Source organism: Schistocerca gregaria, chromosome 5, assembly GCF_023897955.1.
Source record: "Schistocerca gregaria isolate iqSchGreg1 chromosome 5, iqSchGreg1.2, whole genome shotgun sequence".
NCBI classification, from domain to species: Eukaryota; Metazoa; Arthropoda; class Insecta; order Orthoptera; family Acrididae; genus Schistocerca; species Schistocerca gregaria.
In genome coordinates, this window is record NC_064924.1 from 579,239,083 (window position 1) to 579,265,247 (window position 26,165).

A 26,165-nucleotide genomic window follows, 5' to 3' on the forward strand; every position below is an offset into this window, starting at 1 on the left:
AAAACAGTTCGTTAAGAATATGTTGATTTGTACTTATGGTGACTTTCTCCTGATTTCTTGTTTCTTCGGGAAATGCCATATGGTAGCACATCGTTGCTTTTCTGCGTTAGACACTGATAATTTTGGTCTAATATTAAGCTGTTCTGCTGCACTATGCATTTCTTATGTTTTTCGCAACACACTTTTGTGCCCATCACTGTATTCTGTTTATTTTCATACTTCTAAGTATGTGTAGCTGTTTTTGTTTCCTAGTGTAGCCAATATGAACTTTCCACTCCCTCCCCTTTTACCAACTATCTTTTTTATTTATTTATTAATGTACGTGTGTAATGCTATTTAATTATGTTTCTTTGTATTTAAATACTGTGTAAGATTAGGGAAGAGTAGTGATGGAGGAATTTTTTTTCGGTATAGAGAAGGGTGAAACGACGAAACCGTGATGAATGGGCATAAGTGTATAGCCGTGTGATTTACGGGAAAAGGAGTAGGGCAAGAAGTGAAATAAAATTGTGAGTGTGTGTGTGTGTGTGAGTGTGTGTGTATGTGTACCGCGGGGAGGGGGGGGGGGGGAAGGGAGGGTGGTGTCAGGTGAAGAATAGAAAAGGTTCTTTTCTTTTTCATGTATTTCATAATTTTTTTTAATATAGTGTCTGGTTTCCAATATTAATTTGGTCATTGAACCGCTGTTTATTTTGTGTTATGCTTTGATGCTTTTTGTCTGTGAAAACTTTTTGGAAAGGGAGGACGTGTCTGCCTTTACTGATATTTATAATATTCATATTTGTTTCAATATTGCCTCGGATATGGTGTTCTATTTCAGATGAACTGCAAATGTTGAATGGATTGTACTGTATTTAAATAATCTGATGTGTTCCTTATATCTTGTGCCGAATATCCTCCCAATCATCCCAATGTACAGCGTTCCACAAACTCTGCAATTGAGATGATAAATTCCAGGTGGTTTGTACCTGTATGGTTTTGATTTCAGTTTTGTGATGTGCATCTGCATTGAGTTGTTTGTTTTGTAAGCAATGTTAACTATTTGTTTTTGGAATGTATTACCTATTTTATGCGTGAATTTATTGTGCTAAGTCGTTTTATGCCATTTCTTGTTGTAGTACAATTTGTATGAGTCGCTGTAGTTTTTTTCTCTTTATTTGTTTTGTTTCGTTTGTATATCATTGTTTCCTTGTGTCCACTTTTAATGCTATTTTTTTACAATGTCTGGCGCTTTCTTGTAATCAGAAGTGTTTAGGGGGATCCTGTTCAGCCTAACATGCACCTGATTGCTGCTTGTTGGCGGCTATGCGGGTATTACGAGGTTGCATTTATTTGTTTTGAGTTTTGTGTAGCACATAGAACTACTTAAACCCAACTAACGTAAGGACATCACACGTATCCATGCCCGAGGCAGGATTAAAACCTGCGACCGTAGCGGTAGCGCGATTCCAGACTGTAGCGCCTATAACCGCTCGGCCAAAAGTTGAGTGAGTTATCTTGTTCTTCTTCTGCAGTGAAGTTTATGTTTTTCTTTATAGTATTTATGTCTAAATGTAGTTAATGCATTCTGTGGTTAGGCTCATCCACCATGCATATTATGTTATCCACGTATCTATATCAGTACATGTTGTAGCTTTTCTTTGTTATTATGTCTGCAAATATTAATTTGGTATATGATTCTTGAAATTATTGGGTAATTTTCCTGAAACAGGAGAGCCCACGGATAAATCCTCTTCTTGTATGTAAATTCTTGATTGAATTCAAAATAATGGCTACAAAAATGAAGAATTTATGTCTCCTTCTTAAGGATTTCCAGTTGTCCTTTAATACCACTACAAATTCAACAAATTCACACATGAATTAGGTTGTTGTTGTAGTGGTCTTCAATCCCGAGACTGGTTTGATGCAGCTCCCCTTGCTAGTCTATCCTGCGCAAGCTTCTTCATCTCCCAGTACCTACTGCAACTTACATCCTTCTGAAGCTGCTTACTGTATTCATATTTTGGTCTCCCTTGACGATTTTTACCCTCCACGCCACCCTCCAATAATAAATTGGTGATCCCTTGATGCCTGAGAACATGCCCTACAAATCGATCCCTTCTTCTGGTCAAGTTGTGCCACAAACTTCTCTTTCCCCCAATCCTATTCAATACTTCCTCATTAGTTATGTGATCTACCCATCTAATCTTCAGCATTATTCTGTAGCACAACATTTCAAAAGCTTCTACTCTCTTCTTGTCCAAACTGTTTATCGTTCATCTTTCACTACCACACATGCCTATACTCCATACAAATACTTTCAGAAACGACTTCCTGACACTCAAATCTATACTCGATGTTAACAAATTCTCTTCTTCAGAAACGCTTTCCTTGCTATTGCCAGTCTACATTTTATATCTTCTCTACTTCCACCATCATCAGTTATCTTGCTCCCCCAATAGCAAAACTACTTTAGTACCTTAAGTGTCTCATTTCCTAATCTAATTACCTCAGCGTCATCCGACTTAATTCGACTACATTCCATTATCCTCGTTTTGCTTTTGTTGATGTTCATCATATATCCTCCTTTCAAGACACTGTCCATTCCGTTCAATCGCTCTTCCAAGTCCTTTGCTGTCACTGATAGAATTACAATGTCATCGGCGAACCTCAAAGTTTTTAATTCTTCTCCATAGATTTTAATACCTACTCCTAATTTTTCTTTTGTTTCCTTTACTGCTTGCTCAATATACAAGTTGAATAACATCGGGGAGAGGCTACAACCTTGTCTCACGCTCTTCCCAACCACTGCTTCCCTTTCATACCCCTCGACTCTTATAACTGCCATCTGGCTTCTCTACAAATAGCAGATAGCCTTTCGCTCCCTGTATTTTACCCCTGCCACCTTTAGAATTAGAAATAGAATATTACAGTCGACATTGTCAAAGGCTTTCTCTAAGTCTACAAATGCTAGAAACGTAAGTTTGCCTTTCCTTAATCTTCCTTCTAAGATAAGTCATAAGGTCAGTATTGCCTCATGTGTTCCAATATTTCTACAGAATCCGAACTGATCTTCCCCGAGGGCACCTTCTACCAGTTTTTCTATTCGTCTGTAAAGAATTCACGTTAGTATTTTGCAGCTGTGGCTTATTAAACTGATAGTTCGGTAATTTTCACATCTGCCAACACCTGGAATTATTCTATTCTTCTTGAAGTCTAAAGGAATTTCGTCTGTCTCATACATCTTGCTCACCAGATGGTAGGGTTTTGTCAGGACTGGCTCTCCCAAGGCTATCAGTAGTTCCAATGGAATGTTGTCTACTGCAGGGGCCTTGTTTCGAGTCAGGTCTTTCAGTGCTCTATCAAACTCTTCACCCAGTATCGTATCTCCAATTTCATCTTCATCTACATCCTCTACCATTTCCATAATATTGTCCTCAAGTCTATCGCCCTTTTATAGACCCGCTATATACTCCTTCCACCTTTCTGCTTTCCCATTTTTGCTTACAACTGGGTTTCCATCTGAGCTCTTGATATTCATACAAGTGGTTCTCTTGTATCCAAAGGTCTCCTTAACTTTCCTGTAAGCAGTATCTATTTTACCCCTAGCGAGATAAGCCTCTACATCCTTACATTTGTCCTCTAGCCATCCCTGCTTAGCCATTTTGCGCTTCCTGTCGTTCTCATTTTTGAGACGTTTGTATTCCTTTTTGCCTGCTTCATTTACTGCGTTTATATATTTTTTCCTTTCATCAATTAAATTCAATATTTCTTCTGTTACCCAAGGATTTCTACTAGCCCTCGTCTTTTTACCTACTTGATCCCCTGCTGCCTTCACTACTTCATCACTCAAAGCTACCTATTCTTCTTCTACTGTATTTCTTTCCCCAATTACTGTCAATTTTTCCCTTATGCTCTCCCTGAAACTCTGTACAACCTTTCAGTTTATCCAGGTCCCATCTCCATAAATTCCCACCCTTTTGCAGTTTCTTCAGTTTTAATCTACAGGTCAAAACCAATAGATTGTGGTCAGAGTCCTCATCTGCCACTGGAAACGTATTACAATTTAAAACCTGGTTCCTAAATCTCCGTCTTGCCATTATATAATCTATCTGATAACTTTTAGTATCTCCAGGCTTCTTCCATGTATACAACCTTCTTTCATGATTCTTAAACCAAGTGTTAGCTATGAATAAGTCGTGCTCTGTGAAAAATTCTACCAGGCTGCTTCCTCTTTCATTTCTTAGCCCCAATCCATAGTCATCTACTACGTTTCCTCTCTCCCTTTTCTTACACTCGAATTCCAGTCACCCATGACTATTAAATTTTCGTCTCCCTTCACTACCTGAATAATATCTTTTGTCTCATCATAGGTTCCATCAATTTCTTCATAATTTGCAGTGCTAGTTGGGGTATAAACTTGTACTACTGTAGGAGGCATGGGCTTTGTGTCTATCTTGGCCACAATAAGGCGTTCACTATGATGTTGGTAGTAGCTTACTCGTACTCCTAACTTTTTATTCATTATTAAACCTACTCCTGCATTACCCCTATTTGATTTTGTATTTATAACCCTGTATTCACCTGACCAGAAGTCTTGTTCCTCCTGACACTGAACGTCACAAATTCCCACTATATCTAACCTTAACCTATCCATTTACCTTTTTAAATTTTCTAACCAACCTGCCATATTAAGGGATCTGACATTCCACGCTCCAATCAGTAGAACGCCAGTTTTCTTTCTCCTGATAACGACATCCTCTTGAGTAGTTCCCGCCTGGAGATCCGAATTGGGGGACTATTTTACCTCTGGAATATGTTACCCAAGAGGAAGCCATCATAATTTAATCAGAGAGTAAAGCTGCATGCCCTCGGGAAAAATTACGGCCGTAGTTTCCCCTTACTTTCAGCTGTTCTCAGTACCAACACAGCAAGGCCGTTTTGGTTATTGTTAGAAGGCCAGATCGGTGAATCATCCATACTGGTGCCCTTACAACTACTGAAAAGGCTGCTGCCCCTCTTTAGGAACCACATGTTTGTCTGGCCTCTCAACAGATACCCCTCCGTTGTGGTTGTACCTACGGTATGGCTATCTTTATCACTGAGGCACGCAAGCCTCCCCACCAACGGCAAGGTCCATGGTTCATGGGGGGGGGGGGGGATGAATTAGGTAACATAATCATAAAACAAGACACAAACATTGCTTAAAGAATAAACAACTGAATACAGAAGCACATCCCAAAACTGAAATCAAAACCAGACAGATACAAACAATCTGGTATCTATGATCTCAGTTGTAGAGATTGTGGATACCTGTACACCGAAATGACTGTCTGGACATTCTGCACAAGATATAAAGAACGCATCAGAACATTTAAATAGAGGAAAAAACAGTCAACATTTGCACATCATCTGAAACAATAACACCATGGACCAAACAACAATGAAACAGATAAAAATATCACAAAAAACAGTAAAGACTGACGCCTCCTCCCCTTTCAAGAAAATTTTCACATGCAAAAATCATTAACACAAAATAAACATTGGTTCAATGACCAAATAAATATGGGAAACGTGACTCTATATAAAGTAGTTGATGAAATTACATGAAATTGAAAAGAGCCACTTCCATCCTTCACTCCATTCCACCTTTGCACACCCCCTTCCGCAATACACTCACAGTTTCATTTCACTTCTTGCCCAACACCTTTCGCTGTAACTCACACTCCATCACACTTCTGTACACTTATGTTCATTCATCATTGTTTCGTGGTTTCGCCCTCCCCTCTGCTGAAGAAAAATTCCTGCTTCATTTCTTCCCTACTCTCACAGAGTATTTAAATACACACAAACATAATTAAATAGAAAATTACACTTACATTAGCAAATAAAAAAGATTGTAATTAAAAGTCAAGTTGAAATGTGATGTTGGCAACACTGCAAAACATAAACTGCAACACATGCTTAGAAATACGAAAACAACAGAATACAGTGGTGTGCACAGAAGTGTCTAGTGGATAATATAAGAAATGCATAAAGCTGCATAACAACTAAATATTAGACCAAAAGTATCAGTGTCCCACGCAGAAAAGCAACAATGTCCTAAGTAGAAAGCATTTCCCGATGTAAGCGAGAAATCAAGCGAAAATCAACGTAAGGTCATATCAACATATTTTTAATGAACTGTATTTCGATCTAAAAGCGAATCAAAATGTAAATAATTCAATTACAGACCACTGATGACACTTTACGTCAATAAAGCGGAATGTGTCTGGTGAAAAAATATCACGCAGCATTTTTGTAGTTGCGATGACAGAACAAAACAGAACAAAAACACCCTCAGAAATATATATATATATATATATATATATATATATATATATATATATATATATATATATCTTTCCCTTTTCGTTATCTAGCAGCAAACTAGAAATTAAAACATTCTTTTAAGTCTTGGAATCACTGGGACTGACATGTTGCCTGTATCATTGTCGATAACAGGCAGCTTTATGAACTGTATATATACATAACCAACTTTGTGCGCAACCCCGGTGTGTGACTTCTAACCGCACTTGGCCATTTTATTTTAAATAATTCTCTACTGCTGTAACGGAATGTCGTGTAGGAATTTGGTGTTGCAGGTAACGTACGTGTACCAGTTTACGTGCACCTTGTTCATGGCGTGGACGTCTGGAGCGACTGATCTCATCTGTGTGAACGTCGTCATGCAGCTGTGCAGCCACCTGGAAATTCTCTGCTGCCACCTGCAGCGAGTCGGCGGCCAGTGCTGCAGCGACGTGGGTAGCAGCTGTGACCACGGATACCTCGGGAAGAGCGCCGAGAAACCCGCTCCAGATAAAGACGACCTCCGCGATCAGCTGCGACGCTGCATTCGCTACCACCAGGAGATCATTAGGTATAGTCATTAGAGTCTATAAGCTGAGACACTTTTAAAAGATTCTTTTGGCTTTTATTGTGTGATCTATTGCAGCCCCATACTGAAAGACCAATCACAAAGTATTCGTACATACTTTGTAGTTACACAAATGATAATTGCATTTACTGGATAGAGGCCTGCTTGTTATTCAAAACACTTTCTTTTTTCGTTACGACACAAACATACGACGGTTGGAGCTTAAATAGTGGCAAAGTTTTATTCACAACCGATATAAAAAGTTACAGGTTTGTACCTGTTACTGTCCTTCAAAATAGTCACCATCGTTGTGTGGAGTTGCCAGTTATTGGAAGACTTAGTATACCGTTAGCAAAGCCCGTTCTGTTGATGGCACGAATGGAGCGGTATACTGCTGTCGAATCTCTGGAACAGTTCTAAAGTGAATGCCACAAAGTGTATCCTTCATCTACAGAATCAAACCAAAGTCAGAAGGAGTTAAGTCCGGGGAGTACGGTGGGTGGTGTAATACTTCCTAATGCCATCGACCGAGCAGAGCTGCCACAGCTGCTGAGCCCACGCAGATATACATCATGGGTGTGTGAGATTTGAAAATGTCACTGGTTGCCTACAATTTCATCTGATTGAACATCTGTGCCTGGGTTTCAGGCACAATCTGCTTAATTTGAGACTCAGGTGTTAATGTAATAGAGTTGCAGGGGGTACCAAGTGGACTGAGTCATGAATGCGGATTTGGACTGAGGAGGGAGGTGTGCTAGTGCAGTCCATGCAGTTGTGCAAAGCCACAGCGCTAGTGGCTCATAGTGGTTGGTTGTCATACTCTTAGAAAATCTCAGATTTTATGGAACTGAAGGCTATACCCACAGCTGGTTTGAATCATACTTAGCGAACGGGAAGCAAAAAGTTGTGCTGAATAACACAAATAATGTTGGGAGCGTGGTAAATTCTAGTGAATGGAGAATTATCACAAAGGAAGTCCCCCAGGGTTCAATTTAGGGTCCCCTGCTGTTCCTTATTCATATGAATGACGTCTCACCTAATGTTCAGCAACCAGAAGTAGTTCATTCTGCAGATGACACGACTGTTATAATAAACCGATTAGAGAAAAAGCTGCTGAAGATATTGTTAAGGATGTCTTTCAAAGAATTGTTAAGTGGTTTTCAGATAATGGACTCTCACTTCATTTTGAAAAAATGACTGTATCTAGTTCTCGACAGCGAATAGTCATACTGACAATTGATGTAGCATATTAACAGGGTTCAGACAACTGGGTAGATTTGTCCAAATTTTTCGGTATTCACATTGATGACTACTTGAACTGGACATGCATAATAATGAGATTCTCAAACAATTAGGTTCAACTTCTTTCACTCATCGTATAATCGCTAGTCTTGGTAATAAACAGATCAGCCTCCTAACATATTTTGCATTTTTCCACTCAATAATGTCTTATGGAATAGTTTTGTGTGGCAAAGTATTGATTGCACAAAAGAGAGCAATGAGAATAATTAGTGGTGTTCACCCAAGGACGTCATGTAGGCACCTATTCAAGGAATTAGGTATTTTAACTGCACCATCAGAGTACTTATATTCGCTAAAGAAATTCGTTACAAATAATCAATCTCATTTCGCGGGAAACTGTGATCTTCTACATTGGCAGTAGAGGGAAAAATGACCTTTCCTATCCGTTATTGAAGCTGTAAGTTGCCAAAAATCAGTACATTACTTAGCAACAAAACTGTTTAATCATTTACCAAACAACATAAAGTGTCTGGCAGGTAGCACATCACGTTTTAAATGTAGCTTAAAATCATTTCTTTTGGATAGCTCCTTCTATTCCATGGACGAGTTTCTGTTTCAGAACTGGTAAAAGAAAATTGTAACTCTAAACGTAGTTGCATGTGTATAACTAAGAATTTCAGTAATATTAATATTTGCACTATTCATGTGTATATATATCTTGTAATCTGACATGTTCCACATCGTATCGATAAAATAATCGTAAAAACGATCTTTGGAACATGACATCACTAAACTAAGCTACCTAGTGATCCGGAGACACAGATTCGAGTCCTGCCATCAGTAGATATTTTCGTTCTTCGCTTGAGGCTATATATGTGCATTTTAAATTGATCTTGGTATACAGAAAAATACCTAGAGTGATGGCAAACAGCAGCTGCAATATTCTTATTCGAGAACAGAAATATGGTAATCAGTTGTGTCCGTTTTAGCATACTACTGCATTGAGGTACAGACCGGATACCTTGTAAATCTTTCATAAGGAAGGAATGTGTGTCTGCATCGATGTTCGATGTAATGCGGGGGGGGGGGGGGAAGGGAGAGGGGGATCCCTTACGTGATTATTTCTGTAGGCAGAAATGATCATTCCATATGGCACAGCACCAAAACGACCAATAATCAGGACACGGACACTAACATTCCTAGTAGACATCAGCAGCTCTATTGTCCCAGCTTGTAGTATGGCCACTATTTGAGTATGAGGCATACTTTTTTGTCGATCCCCTCTGTTCCCCTGGGAGACTCCAGCTTACTCTCTTGTAATCGAGTTCTCCTTAACTAATGCCTCTGTCAACAGTGAAACCGATTAGCCCACTGCAACTCGACGATCTTGGCCATTTCCACCTCTAGTGTGATGGCCAGTCACTGCCCGTCCTAATGATCTCTCATCACAGCCCATCCTCAATCCTCGTTCAAGAACTTCCACAGTCCATGACAACATATTCAGAACAAAATCATATCCTACTACAATATTAAACACTCCAAGGATACCGTAATTGCTTCTTCAGTAAAATGTTAAAACAGTCCAATGACGTCTCTATCCATCCTTCTTTTCTAAGAAAAGTTCCCTCTACATGATCTGATCTCATGATGTCACATGAATTTTAGCATTTTTCAGTTTCACATGCAACAGGTAGCCTCGCTTCTCAGGTCTCGGAGCCGTGAAACAGCTGTGCCAAAGAATAGGTACTAATTCTGTACCATCTTCATGTTTTTGGACAACTGAGGGCTCTTTTCGTAGTAAAGGCAACGCTCCAGCCTCCCACGGACACGTTCTTTCTTCCATCCTATAGTTGTCGGCTCAGCTGGCCAGACTGGAAACATCCAATAAAATCGAACAGTAGATGCAGGCTGCCAGGGAGGCGCCTGGGTACGGAACGTCTAGCCCGACAATGCTTCGCTCTCCACCTGTGACATGGCTGGCACTATTTCCACGTGTGCCTGTGTCCTAGTTGCATAAAAAGGCCCAAATTTTTCTGCCGTGCCCTAAATCGCCTTTCATGAGGCCATTATGTATGCAATTCTCAAGCTGTATTAAAAAAGCTAGTAATATTCCTAGCATCAGGTTACATGTAAAAACGCTGCTTAAGGCAAGATGTCAGCACATACAGTCATTCCAGTCACACCTAGTTTCTGAACCTTTTATTGCTAGATCCTGCCTCCGTTTAGGCGAATTAATTATCATGTAGAATGAAAAGAGACAAGCCGACTTGCATGCGGCTGTTCAGTAGAAAAATTATGGTGAGAAATAACGGAGATCCTTTTGATAAAACTAAACAAAGTTTACCAAAATGTTTCTGATGTGTCTGAAAAGGAAAAAAAATGGCTCTGAGCACTATGGGACTTAACTTCTGTGGTCATCAGTCTCCTACACTTAGAACTACTTAAACCTAACTAACCTAAGGATATCACACACATCGATGCCCGAGGCAGGATTCCAACCTGCGACCGTAGCGGTCAAGCGGTTCCGGACTGTAGCTCCTAGAATCACCCCAGCCGACCTGAAAAGGAAAGAGTGCAGCATGTGTGGAGCTATGTCACTGAGTCATAAACTAATTTTAAGAAAGGCTTTTAAAACGTAATGGTGCCTCGGAGAGCAATGGAGAAACTCATACTATGAATTGCTAGAAAAAAACTGCAAAGGGAAGGAATTTAACAAGCTACATGTTCGAGATTAATGCCTAATAATATCTCTAATTCAGGTAAACTATTGATACGATTAGCATTTTTAAGGAAGTGACTTCAGGGTCTGCATACGACCAAGAAAGTCACAATGACCTAACGGGAGATGTATAGGTTTCATCTTAATGCACTCAGCGTCACAATGTAAGCTTATCACCTAAGATGGTAATGCAAAGGCGTAGGAAAGACATTTACCTAGCTTTAGATACGATTTGCCTGACACGCATGGTTGTGCTGTTTGTTAATGTACTTAATGAACGAGTTTCCATCCTTTTCCATGGTTCATATAACTTTAGGCTTGGTGGAATAAGGAGACCTAAGTAACAATAACATGATTGTAGTTCTGTTATTCATATGGTGGATGAACGGGTGAATGCAGTGAACCTGTCTGACATATAATGCATACAGAGCTATAAAAAGATGAACCACAAATTCTGTTTTATTTGTATTTATAAATTTTAAAAAATACGATTGCTTTTTTCTTATTCAAGAAAAATACTGTTGCTACGATTTGGTTTATAGCTTTAGAAAACGCCCTTCAACGTGATACTAATGAGCACACTTCCTCTCAGATGACATGTGTAAAACTGTTATTAAGATATAGTCATACTTCTGTTGTTACAATCTATATACGGGAATAGTTTTACAATATACTATATTGTTTTGATCGATTCAATATTTTTTTACTTTTCCAATAGTGTACCGACAAGATGGTTTTTTGTTTGCTCATGGCTCAGTGTGGCTCGCGAAATGGACAGCCTGCTGTGGTCGATTGTGTTGAGCCAATGCCTTTGCGGAATGACAGTCTTGTGTCTGCTGTTATTTCAGATGGCTTTGGTGAGTACCACTCAATTAAAATATCAAACATTAAGAAATACATTCTGATGTCTTACTTGATAACACGAAACTCCCTTTGGTGTTGTATACCCATCATTCATTTGCAGTAATTTCGAAGTAGGACAAACTAAATAAGACATGAGTCGACCTGCATGTTACCTAAAGAAACAATTGTCAGTATCTGATATTATTTATCTGTATTGCCATTCTTTCACAGATTTGACGTTGTCATCCATCGTACCTTAACATATCTACTACTCTCTATATCTGTCATAATTTATGGAACTGCTTCAGGCTGAGTGTGGTATTCTGTGTGAATAAATTTTCACTGTCGTCACCATTGTGTTAACTTGTTGTATACTGTGTTCAAAAAAAATATTCTTGGGATAAAAACGTGAATGGTTGAGCTTAGAGTCCCGTCGAGTCGTATACATAGGGTACAGTCCACATGACACACGTAAACAGGTGTGAACTGGTTGAAAGAAGCATTCTGGCATTTAGTTTAACCCACTATATCTATACCTTAGTGTATAAGAGTGAGATAACATAGAGAACGAAAAGATCTTTAAAATTTTCAGTTAAGACATGTAGGGTGTTTCAGTAAATGTGTTTGCCTCTGTAACCTACGAAGTAATAGGCGACGGATATATTTATTGTGGTAGGTCACCATTAGAAACGTTACACTAGCTGTGGAGCTATGAATATAGTTTATTGTGTTATTATCCAAAGAGTTACAGAAAAAAGAAACAATTTTTAAAGGAAACAATAGTTGTTCGTATCATGCACTGGAATCGGTTAACACCAGCTGTGTATACATGACTTTAAATTACTTTACTGTCACTTTTACTTTGATAGCTACAACCCTTCAAAGTTTCAGGGGCAGGTATCACACACGCTGCGCATAACGCAATGCGCCTTCTAAATGTAGTGTGGCCGAGTTGTAACGTCGCCGGGGTCAAGGAGCGAGAAGCTTCCTCGATTGGCTGTTAGACTACCGACTGTCGCCGCACACGGCCGTATACCCGACAGTTCGTGCCACACGAACAAACGGGACTAAATATACCACAGTTACTGACATCGGATGAAGATGGCATACACGAACTACGAGTACGTTGATATATAGCTGATGCTCGGCGAGTGCCGACACGATGCCACTGAAACAGCCATGGCGTACGCGGTGAGCTATCCTAGGCGAAGAGCTCCGGCTGCCATTACGTTCTTACGTGCCGAGCAACGACTTCGGGAAACAGGCAGCTTAGTCAAGCACCACAGTAACAGAGGAAGAACTGCAAGAAGTGTGGAGAAGGAGGTGTTTGTTTTATCTCCAGTACACCACGATCCTCGTGTCAGCTTACGAGCCGTTGCGGCAGTCGCTGGTGTCAGTCTCACATCTGTGTGGCTTATAGTATAAGGCCACTGGTTTCATCCGTACAGCCTGTCACTGACCCAGAAGCTGCATGAGAACGATATCCGTGCAAGAGTTACATTCTCTGAATGGGCCATTCGTAATTTCACCCTGGAGTCTTCACAAGGTGTTATGGTCTCTGATGAATCTACGTTCACAAATTATAGTGCAGTGAATCACCGTAATGTGCACTTCCGGGATGCAGACAATCCTCGGTGGTTACGACCTGTCGACCGTCAACGTAGGTGGTCTGTTAACGTATGGTGTGGAATCCTTGGGGATGAAATCATCGGTCCACACTACTTCCCAGGTACACTGATAGGTGAGTTATATCGCGCGTTTATAGTCGACAGTTTAGGTGGTCTCCTTGAACATGCGTGTCTAAACCCGATATGTGGATGGAGCACGATGGTCACCCACCTCATTCTGCGCGTGATGTTGTGGAAGAACTAAACAACAGGTTTGTAGGAAGGTGATTGGGGGACATTGGTCCTCATTCACGGCCCACAAGGTCGCTCAATTTAACACCATTGCATTTCTTTTTGTGGGGATATCGAAAGGATCATGGTTATGTCAATGAGCCCACATCCCCAGATCATCTAAAACGGCGCATCGAGGACACATGTTGCTCTGTGACACCGGCGATGTTACCTAACGTTCGCTGATCCTTTGTAAGGCTCATTGCATTGTGCATTCAGGAATATGCACATACATTTAAACGTCTCATTTTCATCAACTTCCCACCCCTAGAACATCCACCACCCACCAAACAGCCATATATTATGTACAGCGTGTGGTATCTGCGCCTGAAATTTTGAAGTGTTGTAGTTCCCAAACAAAAGGTGATAGGAATGTAATTTAAATATATGTAAACACAGCTGGTGTTCAAAAATGGTTGTAATGGCTCTGAGCACTATGGGACTCAACTGGTGTGGTCATCAGTCCCCAAGAACTTAGAACTACCTAAACTTAACTAACCTAAGGACATCACACACATCCATGCCCGAGGCAGGATTCGAACCTGCGACCGGAGCAGTCGCACGGTTCCGGATTGCGCGCCCAGAACCGCGAGACCACGGTGGCCGGACAGCTGGTGTTACTGATTCCAGTGCATGAAAGAAACAACTACTGTTCCATTAAAAATTGTATCTTTTTGCTGCAACTCTTTGGATAATAACACAATGAACTATGTTCATAGCTTCGCAGACAGTGTAACGTTTCTTGTGGTGACTTATCGCAATAAATATTTCCGTCTCCTATTACATCGTAACTTACAGGTGGCAACCACAGTTAATGAAGCACCCTGTATCTTATAACTTGAAGAGCAAAGAACTAAGTAACAACTCTGTTTAAGAACTAAAAACAAAACATAAATATTCGTGTTGCATGTATGGTGTAAACACACAATGACACTCCTATTAAGTATATCTTTCAAACCCTATGTGATTTGTTGTATTATGTTTGTTTGGACAGTATACGTTGACTATCGAGACAATTGCCAAGTACCTGAGCTATATGGCGTCGATACTTCTCCAGATCTTCTGCTACTGTTGGTTCGGAGACAATCTAAGTTCAAAGGTATGAAATAATAATGTACCCAAGCCACTTGATAACCGCGTATTCTTCTGATCCTTATTTATGCAGCTCATCCATCACAGAGAAGAGTAGTCAAATATATCAATCAATCTTAACTACACGTGTTATAGGTATGAGAACTGTGCACAAATTGTAATGTAAATACTTTAGGTATACTTTACATTATTTATTAAACTCAAATTTTGTCTATAGGAAATACTTTTAATTTCTCTTTAAGAGCAAGATTGATTTGTGTGTGAATCTACTCTGCATGAAGTAATACGAAAGAGGTTATGAGAGATATACGGCTCTCTGCCCCAATAACATTGCTTAACAGATTGCTCTGTGACCTGTTGATCGCAATGCGAAAGCACTGCAGGAAATTTCAATACCGTAAAGAATGAGGGATGTCGTTTTTATGACTGTCATTTGAGTTAATGCGCCTGGCAGTATCTAGACACGTGTTGTTGAAATACTTCACAGTTTTTAACGATACAAGGTACATACAGATTAAAATAGAGCGAAACCACTTTTTAAACAAAGGAGATCGTGGTAGCAACTGAGTTCAATATGAGAAGCTGGCTTCTTCCGAAAAATGGGTCTATTTGGTACGTTTACACCTTCCAACTGAACAACTATATCTGTGTGTTATGCATCTACTTCGGCTATGTGTCTACTTAATCGGGTTATCGGTGCTCTGTATTACTTTCAAGGTATCTAGCACTTCTTTTCGTTTTGGATCCCAGCAGTACACATCAGCAAAACAGAAACATTCTCAGCATAGATACCCATTGCTTCTATCAGACTCTGCGACTAGCTAATACACACTCAGCCCTACTTAACACTTTGTTCGATGCAAGAAAATTGTGAAGCACTTCCTCAGATCCTGTCGGTAACATTCTCGTAAAAATTAACAAGTATGACAAATTAGCACTGTAAAACAATGAAGCGGAGCACATTGCTGCTTCTGTTAATCTCCCCACTCTTTTCGTAGCTGTAATATAATATATTCTTACTAAGTAGTGCTACAATATAATATGACTGCACTATTTGTAACGTTTCTTGCTCTGAACGACCACGAGACCCGGAAGACAGCAAACACCACTGACCAAATTGATACTGTGTTCTTTATGTGGAAGGGGATCGATATCGTTTCGACTTGTTACCAAGTGAATATTAGTGATTACAGTTCTTGTAAACCATATACTTCTTTGATGAAATAAATTTCTCCCAGCCTAGAATATATGACTAGCTCAGATAATAGAGTTCCCAGCAAGCAAAGCACAACATATGGCTCCTATCCGTGCGAGGTTTTCGGAATTAAACTTAAGTTAAAGTGTATGCCAGTGGTGTGATTTCACGGTGCATGTATTCGTCAATAAACTAGCGGTTTTTATCCATTGTTTTTCAGTGTTTCCTCCGCGACGGTTTTACTTTCGTAAAATGAAGAACAAACCGCCTTCAGTCACAAGTTGTGTTTATTTAGTGCACTATGTATTTCGAGCCCTGGAGGCACATCTTCAGGTGCCTTTTAGTGATTTACATCAGTTTTTTTTAGTCGTTTGCCTGTTGATATTACATTTTTGTGTTAAAACATGGTATATTGTAGATATAAGTTTAACAGCGTTAATAATATGAAACTAACCTTCAGTTTAACATTGCATGATGTTTTCTTCTATTGTGCAGTTGGTATACACAATAATTGGACAGGATAGTTGCCGAATAATCACTCGAAACAACTGCGTGCACTAAATATCTAGGAGACCACAAACAAACCGAAAGAACCACATAAAATCAGTCACGGGAGAAGCAAATATCAGACTGAATTTCATTAAAGGAATGCTCAGACATGAAAAGGATAAGATTACAAAACCAGCGCTCGTCCGATATTGAAGTACTGTCACTCCGTCTGTGAAGCTATTATACATTCTTTTGATATTAATGCAACCATCTCACTTCTATACAGTTATCAAAGCTGCTAAACGCATATGTTGACAAAGGTTTCGCGTCGTGGGAGCACTCTTTCCCACAAACCCATTTACGAATATTTTCACACCCGGACATTTAATGTAGCATTCCTTACATTAATAAAACTACTTTCTTTTGCAATGCTTCATTGTCATATCACCACACCTTTATCAGTAACCAAGTTATGCAACAGTTTGAAGGTTCTGCTGTCGATGGTAGAGAGAAACGCTTTTGCTGCTGTGATGTACTATATATCCATCGTCAAAGGGATTTATGTCCTTTTTCTTTCCTACACGCAGTAGGACGTGTTGATTTTCCCAATGTTATATGGATCTTGCTTAATGCGTCCATGTTTGAATTATTAGTGTACCGTTGTTAAGTATTCACTCCGTATCTGGTTTCGTTCCTTATACGAAGGGAATGCAGATGCAAGTGGATGTACTTCGTTGTCGCGGTGTCATCTCGTAGGTAACGCAAGGTGTTTCCCATTCCAAACATCTTTCTACTGACGCTTCCTTGAAATGGATTACGAAATCTAAATAAGGGTTTTTGTCGTACTCCTAACTGACCGTAGAATTTGTTTCTTTCACCAGCATGCCAGCCAATTCATTCCATGAAAGCTACAGTTGGGTTAGTAACTTCAGTTCCTCTCCTCCAAATACCAGACCTGCCGGATTATCTAGTGATATTGTTTATGATAGTTTAATACTTCTAGTATTGCTAAAAGGTCTGCAAATACGTTTACAGGATGTGTACCTTAGGCCAGCCAAAACAGCTGACAATTCTGCTGCATTATTCTTTTTTTTTGGAAGAAATTTAGATCGTTCCGTACCCCATGTGGAGGATATGATGCACAATCAAAATACGAATCGTCTTTTGATTCGTCTGTATAGAGGATGAAGAATAGTTAGCACACTCACAGCGCGATTCCTCACATACTAGCAATACAAAGACTTCTGTTACAAAATTTCGTCTTGCACGTATTTCCGGCAGTAAATAGACGTTAAAGATAGGCCATATGGCAACGCCGTAATCACATGTACAGTGTCTCCGTCAGCATATTGCATTAGCACAGTGCTGTTGGTGCAATGAATGCCTTTTGGGTTGGTATCGAGAAGCTCGACGGTTCCATTCTGGGTCGAGGCGTATTCGCTTTCATTTGCCAATTTCAATTTTCCATATAGTACTGCAGTATACACTGTTTCTTAAGCTACTTGCTTCAGACTTTTACGTACTATACTTTTATACATCATTTGTAAAGCACTTTGCTAGCCCTGCTGGGGATTTAAGGTCACTAGGAAATGTAATGGACCTGAGCGTGCCAAGACTAAAAACAGCCGGTACTAATCGATGGGACTATTCGGGGACGCTACACAGAAAACGGGCATGGAATCTAGCATATGCAGTGGTGTGGAACAATTTGGGTCCACAATGAGCAAAAGGCTTGTTTAAAGGCTGACCAGTGAAAACAATAGTACTTGATTTCCGTGTTCGTAGTATGTAAGCGCAAATGGTTTGTAGAAGATCCACCGCAATCGCTGTATGACAATTAGGTTACCATATATGATACCACGTAGACAACATGTAGGAAATAAAAGCAAATATGCCTCGACGGAGAAACGAACCCTCAGTCTCCTGCATGCTAACCCAAAACGCTATCCACCGCGCCAACAGCACAGTTGTACGCCGATACTTACCGTACAACTGATTACAGTGTTTTCAAATTGCCTATCTTTAAATCCATTCCTATCGGAAATATGTGCAGGATGAAACTTTGTGTTTCTAGTATATGAGAAATTTCCCTGTGAAGTCCGAGTGCGTGAATTTTCTTCACACTGTATATAAATGCTCCAAATCTTCTGTGACTCTTAGCCAGCAATACCGCGCTATTCTTTCCTTTAGCGAAGTACTCGGGTTTAGTGTGGTTAAGTTATACTTCGAAAGAGTATATGCGAAAGAAAGTAAGATACTGTCAGAATGCAGGTAGTTCCTGGAGCATCTTGTTGGACGCCGCGCTCTTAAGGCGTTAGGACTCCACAGTTGTCTGTGATGGTTGTGTGCAGTCTACTGTGCCGGCAGAGTTCTGACGTGGCGCGGGTGGCCTACAGCTGCGCCTGGACCAGGGGCTCAGCAGGGTTCGGGCGGTCGCTGTGCATCCTGATGGCCCGCGCCCAGAAGCCGCTCATCGTGTCCGGCGGCAGCTTCTACGTCCTCTCCAGGGAAGCCTTCATCAGGGTCAGTTCCCTCACAGGCGCATCTTAATGTAACTGATTGCTTACGAGATTTGCTGCCATCTCCAGGTGACTGCTGTTAAATGATGGACTGTTCGGCACCTAAACTCGCCCCACCGCAGTAGATATTTCAACTGCAGATGGACCTAGAGGTAGCCCTGCCATTTCCGGTGATAGGTAAATGGGACGTAGGCTTCAAAACCGTGCCTACAGGAATCGTACACAAGCTGAGTCACATTTACCTGCCTTCAGTTGCCCCATGACATGTTACTTCTGTCCGTTCAACATTAAAACCGGTCCCAAGACAATGTTGTGCAATAGCTCATATTCAGTTCTCTCACACCATATGTTGGTCAGGCTATCGGGACGTTGGAGGAGAGTATACTGAGTACAAGAGTCGTACAAAGTTACTACGAGCAAATCAATTGTTGCAAAACACTGTCTTGGCAGTTGCCATCCTATGGAATATAAGACAGATTCAGGCATGCCCTTACAGCTATTACGATAGTCTCATTAAGCGAGCAGTGGAAATGAAATTACCAAATAACATGATAAATAGAGGTGGAGGTTTTTCTTTAAATTCTGTGTGAAATCCTGCTCTCTTTCTTGTCAAATAACCGATTGAGAGAATTAATGTTTTCCCACTCTTTGCTTAGTAATTTTCACAATCGATAACTACTGGCGTAGCTCATTTTTGGTTGTATGGTGGCGTTAGTGTGTACAGTGTGTGTGCATGTGTGCATGTGTGTGTGTGTGTGTGTGTGTGTGTGTGTGTGTGTGTGTGTGTGTGTGTGTGTGTGTGTGTATCTGTGTGTGAGTAGAGAGAGAGAAATATCTTTTGGGAACTGGTCTGCAAACCGAAGTTTTAAATTTGCTTGCACAGTGCTTACATTCTGCAGTTCTGCCTTGAAAATGACGAGATGGTCACCTGTCGAAATATAGTCGATTGTCGACGACGTCACCCGCCTGCCTTCCAGTAAGATATTTGGTAATTAACGGTTACTATGAAGTTCGTTATGGTCGTTTTAAACCATGGTACAGTACTGATATATCAGAAAAAGGACAGAGAGTCGTAATGGTATTGATTGGTTGGGCTTCCTGTTTCCATATCAGGCAGCATTGTTTCAAAACAGCAAAAGCGCGGCGGTCTGACACTATTGTGTAAAGGTCGTTAAACACGATGTCATATCTTCAGGTTCCTGAGGAAGCAAAGTTCATGATAGTGTAGAACCACTAACAATAGCAGACCAAGCAAAACAAATGGCATAATGAGGAAGTCTAATACATGTTGCAAAGTTTGCAGAGGTAATTAAAGGCAATTTCTTGTTATATAAATTGCAGGTATTGCTGATATAGCGCCTGTACCTGAGAAAACTGTAGGATTATTGTACATCACGGGTGGTGTTGATATAGCGCCTGTAATAGAGAAATTGAGAAGATTATTGTGCAGAAGAGATGGAGCTGATAACAGCGCTTATAGCTGGGTCAGTGTTACCTTTTAGAGAAAGAGACGTTAATGAAGAATGAAAACAATAACAGGTTATAAGATTTCATATAGTTTCCCCAGTCACAATGTCTTGAGACCATGGGCAAAGCTAAGTTAATATGGATCTCCTGCTACTGTGAATAAGCTTCTCCATATTGCTAAAATATTAGAATATGGAGCAAATGGGCAATGCGGTAACGGCCAAGTTCACACAAGCCATTATCATTAAATAATACTGAAGTTTTGTTTGCTTAGGTCAGTTTTATTCCCTATAGATTAAGGCAGGATTTGGCCCATAGTGAAGTATTACAGTAAACTTGTAGATGATGATACGTGGAGTAGTAGATACGACGAAGTCACACGGTGGTGCTAAAAGTCAACCCGAAACGGCACACAAATGAGAAACAGTTAGAACAAAGGACACCGTTAACTATGAACAAACAATCTGTGTTTTGTACGTTTAGTGTCGTGCAGCTTGTAGAAATTGAGAAGCATCGTAAATTTTTGGACAAAAACTGCTTCTTGGTAATATTTTATTTCGCCGGACTATTTTCGGGCGTTGCCTATCATCAGAGGTATATGTGTTAAACAAAAGACAGATATTTTGTGTAATGTACTCGTAAGTTGCTTACAGTGTATATTGTACTCTTTTGTGCACATGAGATTTTTAAATTCATTACTTGTGCTGGTCATTGAACCACGTGCTCAGCAGATGCGACTGTCTCTGGATTGTTATAACACGCATGAAATGATAAATTGTATATGTATAAAACGGTACAATATAAAATGTACATGACTTATTACAGGAAATATGTGTCTTTTATGTGATACAGATACTGGCGATTATGGACAATTCTCGAAATTAGTCCGGTAAAATGAGATACTACCACAAATCAGCTTTTTCTGAATAGCTAATTAATAACATGATATATTTACAAACACACACTACATAAAGCCAACTGTTAGCAAGGTAGAAAGAAGTTAAGTAGTGAAAAAGGATCACACGTCACAATGAGGAAAGTTAAAATTATAAGGTGTAAAGACTAGGAAACGAATTGGTGCCCACGTTGCAGCACAAATTTCAGTTCAATCTGACGACGGATATGTTATTAGGAAGGAGGAACCGAAAGGGACTGAAAATAAAACAAAACTTTGAGCGTAAGACGGAGCCAGATCAGTAACCACGCCACAGCCAGAATCAGCTGGTGCTGACCACTGAACTGCGTGATCAGCAGAGAAGATGCTCCCTGCGTCATCACACCACATGTACCGCTACAGGTCCAGCACCCACGAAATGCTACGGCCACGGTCCGGTACCAGTTAAAACAATCGCTCTTTAACTCATTTCCAGATCTTTCAGCACGACGCACACAAACAGCAGCTATTGTGACGTCAGCAGGGAGCTGCATCGTTTAAACCAGAGTGACACAGCCCGTCATCACAGAACAGTTGGGGCAGTACGGGACGCCCAGTCTGTGATGGCGAGTGCCGTGCAGAAGAAGCAGCCGTATTTTGCTCAACTCTGGACTTTGCCGCTTCTGGAGAGTGTGTCGCAAAGGCTCCGCAGAGGCTTAAAAGCAGGATTTCTACCAGCAGAGGTACGAAACTACCGCAGCAGAACCGCCGACACATTTACGTAGGAGTATGAGCTTCTTGCAACGCAGCAGCAGGGCAGCGGAGCGTACGATAACGAACCAGAGACGCTGTGTCGGTGAATTCACGTTGCCCGCCATCTTCTCTTGCACTTTCTAAATGCCATAAGTGCCTTGATAGTAATTAAACAACAGTAAAAACGGTTTTGTACTTTCAACATTGCAGCCCAGTCAGCAATCGTGATAATCTAATATATGAGAAACTATCAGCCTAAATTGCGGAAACGAAACCAACGTTTACCTAGATGTCAGCTCAAATAATTCAGCCTTCTCCATAAGATATACCGGAATCTATGTCTAAGAGGGCTTGGTCTAGAAATAAAACAGCGTGAATAAGCGTAGTCACATTTTAAAAAATGCAATACATAAGTACTAAGTCAATACCAAGACTTAAGCACTGGATTGCGCCTCGTTTCCATGGACACCATGCGGTGGCCCTCCGGAGCTCACGTGAAACTAATTAGGACTAGATAACGTGCAGAAAATCAGCATGGCGGGGAAATGGAGCCACAGGTGACAAGATGAAGTTTGGGATTTAATTCCTTTTACATTTTTTTTGTAGTTGCAATCCAGAGACGACTTCATCCTTGTCCATTTATGGCATGCACATGGGCATATTAGCAGCTATATTTTATTTGTTTTTAATTCTTCCCTGTGAAGAACATGCCGTTTCCCATGTCAAGTGTCCATAATATTTTCCTGTTTGTCTTTTCGGGTTAAGCACGTTTTATCATATCATATCTATTTACCAATAGCCTTTAATATAAGAGGCAATAATTCTCTTTTGTAGCGCATAGTGAAATTTACCTCTGTCGGTCGATAGAGTATAAGGGCGATGAAAGGGCGTTGCACGGCCGTTCACGCAATTACCATATTTTTACACGTAAAACAATTTGACCTATGCTGGTCATTTGCTACTACATAGCGATAAAGTGGCGTTGTTCGTTCACTCACGCGTTATTTTTAGTAATAAAATAAAAAATTAATCTTGATAACACACTTCATTCAGTGCATGCCAGCAATAAGGTGCATATCTACATCAACTCATAAAAATACCTCTTCAACCCTCTGTGTACAGGTTAACCGAGATTATTTTGGTATTGCTATTACATACTACAGTTTCGCTGTTTTATGTCCTATGTCATCTTTTATTAATAACAATGGGTTAGTTAGGCAGCATTCGTTGTGAATTGTCCGATATATTCTGAAACTATAAGTCGCGGTAGCGTGTTTGCACTTATATAAATCCATGCATATATCGTTACACTTTAGTCAGAGACTTTATGTTTAAGATTTTCAACCTTTCTATAAGCTATTTGTTTTAAGATATGCGTTGGCCTTTTATCTTTGGCAGTCATGGTCTCAGTTAGTCATGAGCAATGTTCCCCGCCATGTTGATTTGTAGCGCGTTATCTTGTCCTACTTTCTTTTACTTGAGTTCCCGAGGCCCACTGCACGCCTTCCATTGAGACGAGGCGCACGCCAGAGCTTAAGTTAAGTCTTGTTGTTGACTAAGTACTTATGTAGCGCATTTTTAAAATGTGACTATGCCCGTTCAGGCTCTTTTGATTTATTTCTAGACCATGCCCTCTTAAACAAATTATAGTTTCAGGCATATCTTCTGAAGAAGGCTCAATTATGTGGGATGAATTCTAGGTACAGGTTGGTTTCATTACCACAATCAGGCTGATAGTGTCTTTTATAATAAAAAAAGCTATTCTCTCGCACTTTCTGCCATTTTCTGCTGAGAACCGCCGCCCACACCCAGCCATGCTCTCGTTCCTTTATGCAGACCATGTCATGGACTGTAAGATTAGTAAGATGTTCTATCCGTTCTTTCCTTACTGGGTTTCTGCTCTGAAGGATGCAGTAGAAATTCGACTTGGGCTGAATATGACAAAGCGAATCCTATCTTAGCAAGCTGTAATACCCTGTGTTTGATGCCCTGAGACCTGAGCATGAAGCTGAATGTGGTCCTGAGCATGAAGCTGAATGTGGTCCTAGAACCGGAATGCTTCTTCTCCATAACAATGCCGCATTCCCTCACCATCACTGAGAGTCGCAGTAGAACAGAGCAAGTAAATCGAAGACAACTATTTTAATGTTGGGTGCTGTGTGACGTTGAAAGTGGCGAGAGGGAGAGGTTAAAAGAAAACGGCGGACTTGGATATGGGAAAAGTTCCCTTTCTAAATCTGCGGAAGACGGCTATCTAGTAGAATTTCCAGCTCGTTGACTTCGCCGTGAGCTCTGACGACATCCTGCAGTGCCCAAGAAAATTTCGGCCCTTGCGTGATCCTATCTTGCCCATTGGATGGCGTCTGTTGGAATTTATAACGATTTCAAAATATGAATAAAAGATGCTAAACTAGTGTGGAGTGAGGTTCAAGCTCATGATCGGTATGCAGAAGCAGATATAAGAGCCTGTCGAGAGAGAAGGGTTATTGGAATGCGACACTTGTTCCTGGATCTCCATGAGCAACTGACTTGCCAGACTTCCTAATCAACAGTTTTAGTATAGTGACGTCTTAAAACGACGGCGAGATGATGTATGCCAGTTACTTTGCTCTGTTAGTGCTATGTCACCTTCTCAATGTTCACTGCAATGCGCAGATGTTTCAACGTAAATGATCTGTGTAAGATTCAAATTGTGCTTAATAAAAGTAATTCAAACTGTGCTGCAAATAGAGAATGCGTTTAGTAATAACGTCTGATCTTACCGTGACTTTGGTTTATTTATTCCAAGTTGGAATCTGGTAGCACCTCGGTGTTATAATAATTCCTGCTCATGTTGTGCACCCGTTATATGCTCTGTGTAGAAAGATGCGTTGTGTGACATACCAAAGAGATAAAAGCATAAAATTGGCAACAATTGTGATAGAGCAATACAATGCTGATCTCGGTCCACTGGGTTCTGAAGATGACGGAATCTTTACACACCAGCCAGCTCAATAACTGCATTACCCATACCCTGTAAAGCTAATCATAACTTATACCTTTGCAGGTTACAGACAATAGTTTAACATGTCACCACAGAGGACCATTACATCATTCCCCAGCACTCACATGAAGATGCTAGCAAGTATCGTTGCCTAAGATTAATATAAAAATGAAACAACGATTGGACCAGCAGAACACTAGAAGAGTAATTTAAAAATGGGCTTAAGAGCCAATATATTAGCTCCTGATATTGTTTGTTAACTTATCTCAAATTATATTGATTTGTTTCATAATTATAATAGATAATCCTATATCATAAGAATTACACATAAATTTAATAGATCTGTTAATAAGATATCCGGTAATGTGAAACATTTCCCATTGGCAGCTCAAAATAAAATCGCAGAGACGGCTAGGGTACACAGTCCGTACGTTTCATCCAACCAACGAACACTAAAAAGAACATATGTAGTCGTCTCAGACTGATATATACCTAACACATGATGTTTTCTCAGTAACACCTTTTACGCACATGTGCAACACTAATTCTTATCAAGATCGTGGCTAACGTAACGTTGTATCACTGAATAGCAAAAATTACATTGAAATAAGATCAAATCACGCTTACATATAGCCTATAGTTTCTCTAATGCGTTTAAAACAGAACTGATAAGATCTGTTTTGCTTTTCAGATACTGAATGCTTCGTACAGCTACTTTGCTGTCCTGTACAGCATGAGCGATGAATGAAGGTAGACATCTGGGAATAGCAGATGATTTCTCACGTCTGTTCGTAATATGCTACACACAAATGGATCCACATATAGACACACATAGTAAATTACACGCATAAGCAAGCACACACACACAGACACAGTTATGCATATCAAAATAATTGAAAACATTCTCCATTTCCAAATGAATTTCAAAATAAAACTCTCCTGGTGGACGTAGTGTCTGTATATCTGATCCACAAAATTATATGAAACACAGAGGATACAAATGACTTCTAAGAATACCGTGGGTACAATTCCGAGCTGTTCGAAAATTATGAGGCTTGAAGTTACGTAAGAACTGTGAGAAGTATAGCTGTTCCTCTGATTAGATCGTTCATAAACTGTGCTCTGCTTACCTAGAAAATCTAGGCATGTACGTACGTTGGTTTGAATACAATGCCGTCTCTGTGTATATACTGACA

The 26,165-nt window shown here is 40.2% G+C and overlaps 1 protein-coding gene across 1 annotated transcript in view; it reads left to right on the top strand.

Moving 5' to 3' along the window:
* Nucleotides 1-25,717, top strand: part of LOC126273416 (odorant receptor 4-like) — a 72,610-nt gene extending 46,893 nt beyond the window's left edge. Inside the window, exons 3-7 of the mRNA XM_049976967.1 lie at nt 6,624-6,898; nt 11,614-11,713; nt 14,592-14,696; nt 18,741-18,896; nt 25,661-25,717. Coding sequence (XP_049832924.1) covers nt 6,624-6,898; nt 11,614-11,713; nt 14,592-14,696; nt 18,741-18,896; nt 25,661-25,717 — 693 coding nt within the window. The remainder of the gene's footprint in view (nt 1-6,623; nt 6,899-11,613; nt 11,714-14,591; nt 14,697-18,740; nt 18,897-25,660) is intronic.
* The last annotated feature ends 448 nt before the right edge of the window (nt 25,718-26,165 follow it).